Source organism: Cebus imitator, unplaced genomic scaffold (assembly GCF_001604975.1).
Source record: "Cebus imitator isolate Cc_AM_T3 unplaced genomic scaffold, Cebus_imitator-1.0 Scaffold94, whole genome shotgun sequence".
In the NCBI taxonomy this organism is placed as follows: domain Eukaryota; kingdom Metazoa; phylum Chordata; class Mammalia; order Primates; family Cebidae; genus Cebus; species Cebus imitator.
In genome coordinates, this window is record NW_016107409.1 from 5,519,131 (window position 1) to 5,524,068 (window position 4,938).

Sequence of the window (4,938 nt, forward strand, 5' to 3'; positions counted from 1 at the left end):
TATTGGGCAGACTGGTCTTGAACTCCTGATCTCGTGATCTGCCCGCCTCAGCCTCCCAAAGTTCTGGGATTACTGGCATGAACCACCATGCCTGGCCCTTTTTTTCTTTTTGTTTTTGAGACGAGTCTCACTCTGTCACACAGGCTGGTAGTGCAGTGGCACGATCTTGGTTCACTGCAACCTCCACTTACCAGGTTCAAGGATTATTGTGCCTCAGCCTCCGGAATAGCTGGGATTACAGGCACATGCCACCAGGCTTGGCTAATTTTTTGTATTTTTAGTAGAGACTGGGTTTTGCAATGTTGCCCAGGCTGTTCTTGAACTCCTGATCTGAAGTGATTTGACTATCCCAGCCTCCCAAAAGTGCTGGGATTACAGGCATGAGCCACTGCACCCGGCCACAGGCACGGTTTCATGCACTGGGAATACAACTGTGAGCATAAAACCTCTCTCTACCTCCATGGCACTTACATTGTCTGGAGGGGAGACAGAAAATAAAGTAAGTATAAGAAATAACATGTTGCCAGGCGCGGTGGCTCATGCCTGTAATCCTAGCACTTTGGGAGGCTGAGGTTGGTGGATCACCTGAGGTCAGGAGTTCAAGACCAGTCTGACCAATATGGTGAAACCCCATCTTTAAAAAATAATAATAAAAAAAATAAAGAAATAACATGTTGGTTAATGATTAGTCCCACAAAGAAAAATTAGGGAGAAAAGAAGAGCCAGGCATGGTGGCTCATGCCTGTAATCCCAGCACTTTCAAAGGCCGAGGTGGGCAGATCACTTGAGGCCAGGAGTGCAAGACCAGCCTGGGCAACATGGTGAAACCCTGACTTTACTAAAAATAGAAAAATTAGCCAGACATGGTGGCACGTGTCTGTAGTCCCAGCTACTTGGGAGGCTGAGGAGGGAGGCGGAGGCTGCAGTGAGCTGTGATTGCGCCATTTCGCAGCCTGGACAACAGAATAAGATCCCATCTCAACAGGAAAAAAAAAACAAAACAAAAAACAAAAAACAGGGATTTCCAAGAGGCAAGGATTGTCATTTTAAACATGATGGTCAAGGATGGCCTGTGGAGAGGGTGGCAATTTGAGCTAAGTCTATGCCTTTTGTTTCTATACACAGTAGCTTATTTTTCAGAGGAAGAGAAAACAGAGGTGTTTTCTATGATTTTTTTTTTTTGAAACACAGTCTTGCTCTCTTGCCCAGGTTGGAATGCAATGGCGTGATCTTGGCTCACTGCACCCTCTGCCTCCTGGGTTCAAGTGATTCTCCTGCCTCAGCAAATAGCTGGGATTATAGGCGCCCGCCACGACGTCCAGCTAACTTTTGTATTTTTAGTAGAGACGGGGTTTCACCACGTTGTCCAAGCTGGTCTCGAACTTCTGACCTCAGGTGATCCACCTGCCTCAGCCTCCCAAAGTGCTGGGATTACAGGTGTGAGCCACCGTGCCCAGCCAACAATTTTTTTCCCATAGAGATGGGGGTCTCGCTATGTTGCCCAGACTAGTCTCAAACTCTTGGCCTCAAGTGCACCTCCCACCTTGGCTTCCCAAAGCGTTGGGATTATAGGCATGAGCCACGGAACCTGGCTTTTTTTCCTTTTAACTAGTCAAGAACAGTAGTGAAAAAGGAAAGGGAGAAAATATATTTTCTGCAATTTCTTTTTTTTTTTGAGACAGAATCTCACTCTGTCACCCAAGCTGAAGTACAGTGGGGCAATCTCGACTCACTGCAACCTCCACCTTCCAGGTTCAAGCAATTCTCAGGCCTCAAACACCAGAATACTTGGGACTACAGGCGCCTGCCACCATGCCTGGCTAATTTTATTATTTTCAGTAGAGATGAAGTTTCAACATGTTGGCCAGGCTGGTCTCAAACTCCTGACCTCAAGTGATCTGCCCGCCTTCACCTCCCAAAGTGCTGGGATCACAGGTGTGAGCCAGCTCGCCCAGGCTGTTTTCAGCCATTTCTTTCTAGCCATGCAGACCTCCTGCAGTTGCCTTGACTTACTTCCAAGACCTGACAGTTGAGCAGTTTCTTGCTAATAGAGGGTCAGAATGATCACACTTCTCTAGGCCTTACACAGCATGCCAGATCTCCACGGGCTGTTTTCTCTTCCTGGCAAAAATTGTTCAAATGAGCTAGAGTCAAATATAAGTATTTACAAAATATTGGGGACATTTAAAAAAATCATTTGCTGAAATTGAACAGTTTATGCTGCCAAGTAATATATTTGAAAAGAAAATTTGCCCAAGTCAATGGATTTCAAAATGCTTAACTTGGCTGGGCGTGGTGGCTCAAGCCTGTAATCCCAGCACTTTGGGAGGCCAAGGCAGGCGAATTGCCTGAGGTCAGGAATTCAAGACCAGTCCAGCCAACATGGTGAAACGCCGTCTCTATTAAAACACAAAAAAAATTACAGGCCGGGCGCGGTGGCTCAAGCCTGTAATCCCAGCACTTTGGGAGGCCGAGGCGGGTGGATCACGAGGTCAACAGATCGAGACCATCCTGGTCAACATGGTGAAACCCCGTCTCTACTAAAAATACAAAAAATTACAAAGGCATGGTGGCGTGTGCCTGTAATTCCAGCTACTCGGGAGGCTGAGGCAGGGGAATTGCGTGACCCAGGGAGGTGGAGGTTGCAGTGAGCCAAGATGGTCCCACTGCCCTTCAGCCTGGGCAACAGAGCGAGACTCAGTCTCAAAAAATAAAAAAAAATAAAAAAACAAGTTTCACAAAATAATACTCACCTTTACTGTGATTCACCTTTATATGTGATTTTTCTTTTCTATTCTAGTTTATTTCATTTTAAATAAAGTTCTTCGCTGTTCACTAAATTGTGTCTCAACTGTCTGTTTATTCTTGTGGGGTGGGCGTTCAAGATCTTTTATTTTCAGAGCCTGCAATTTTAGCAATAAAGTTTTTGTTGTTGTTGTTGTTTGAGACAGAGTCTCACTCCCTTGCCCAAGCAGGAGTGCAGTGGCACGACCTCGGTTCACTGCACCCTCTGCCTACGGGGTTCAAGTGATTCTCCTGCCTTAGCCTCCTGAGTAGCTGGGATTACAGGTGCTCACCACCAGGGTCGGCTAATTTCCGTACTTTTAGCAGAGATGAAGTTTCACTGTGTTGGCCAGGCTGGTCTTGAACTCTTGACCTCAGGTGATCCACCTGCCTCGGCCTCCCAAAGTGCTGGGATTACAGGTGTGAACCACTGCTCCTGGCCAAAGGCAAGATTTTAATCTAAGGTGCCTTGACTCTAGCTTTAGTACATTTTTTCACCACTTTTTCAAGTTTTATATATTTTTATAAAACTTGAGAGCAGTGTGAAGAAGAGACGAGAACGACCCCTGGACCGACTAAAGCCCACGCGCCACTGCATCCCGCGCCCAGCGCCTACGTCCCGCCACCGTCGCCACCGTGCCCAAGAGAAAGGCTGAAGGGGATGCTGAAGGAGACAAAGCCAAGGTGAAGGACGAACCACAGAGAAGATCCGAGAGGTTGTCTGCTAAACCTGCTCTTCCAAAGCCAGAGCCCAAGCCTAAAAAGGCCCTTGCAAAGAAAGGAGAGAAGGTACCCAAAGGGAAAAAGGGAAAAGCTGATGCTGGCAAGGAAGGGAATAACCCTGCAGAAAATGGAGAGGCCAAAACAGACCGGGCACAGAAGGCCGACGGTGCTGGAGATGCCAAGTGAAGGGTGTGTATTTTTGATAACTGTGTACTTCTGGTGACTGTACAGTTTGAAATACTATTTTTTATCAAGTTTTATAAAAATGCAGAATTTTGTTTAACTTTTTTTTTTTTAAGCTATGTTGTTAGCACACAGAACACTTCATTGTTGTTTTGGGGGAAGGGGTATATGTCACTAATAGAATGTCTCCAAAGCTGGATTGATGTGGGGAAACGCCTTATCCTTCCAGTTTTGAGAGACTTCCTCTTGGCTCCCAGGAGGAGGGATTCCCTGACTTTGACACACATGGACCCCTTGGCACACAAAAGCCTTGTGGTATGGAAAAACAAATTCATTTTTATGTCCTCTTCTCCCTTTCCGTCTTTCAGCATAGACTTAGCTCCCTTAAGCCCAGACATCTGTTGGGACCTGACCCCCCAGTCATTGGTTACCAGTGGGTCAGGCAATCTGGACTTGCCAGTGATGCCACTGAGATGGCACCTGTCAAAAGAGCAGTGATTCCATTTCTAGATTGTGGCTCTTCAGATAAATTCTGCCATTTTCATTTCACTTCCTGAAAGTCAGGGTCGGCTCATGAAAAGTTGTTAAACAACATGCTAAATGTGAAATGTCAACCTTCACTCTAAACTTTCCCTGTTCAGAGCATCAGATGAAGATTTCATTGGGTTTTATAGTGGCTTTCTGATTTTTGGTAGTCTATCAAAGAAGGGAGTTTGAAAGTTGTTGTATACTGTTAACGATTGTCTGCCCATGTCCTGCCTGAAATACCATGATTGTTTATGGAAAGTATCTTTAATAAAGGTGGATACAGTTTGGCTTGGAAAAAATAATTAAAAAAAAAAAAAACTTGAAGAAATGTTTTGACCTTAATATGAGACTGGATAGTTGAGAGTAATGTTTGAGGGTACTGCATTGATCAATGACAGTATTTCTGAATAGTTTGGAAATATTAAAACTGAGGAAAATAATTATACTGTGCTACATCAGGAAAAAGATATGTTCACACAATATTAATGTGTGATAATCATCTCATTCATTCCATAAATAAGAGGTTTCAGACAGCCTTCACCGACCATGTGTCAGAAGATATCCATTTATTTTCAGATCCCATTTTTAGCTTCCTCCCAGTCGCCCAATGTCCTCTGGAGTTTTCCATCCAAGATTCGTATCTTAAGGAGGTCCATTTCTTGGCTCTTCCATTTGACTTCTCCATCATTCCAATCGCCATCCTGTGTCCTGCTCTTTCCC

General features: G+C 45.0%; 1 protein-coding gene across 1 annotated transcript in view; it reads left to right on the top strand.

Moving 5' to 3' along the window:
- The window catches only part of LOC108309488, a 17,757-nt gene extending 13,240 nt beyond the window's left edge, over nucleotides 1–4,517 (top strand). The window contains exon 3 of the mRNA XM_017535863.2: nucleotides 3,366–4,517. Within this exon, the coding sequence (XP_017391352.1) occupies nucleotides 3,366–3,693 (328 nt within the window). The 3' untranslated portion in view covers nucleotides 3,694–4,517. The remainder of the gene's footprint in view (nucleotides 1–3,365) is intronic.
- Nucleotides 4,518–4,938: the final 421 nt, after the last annotated feature.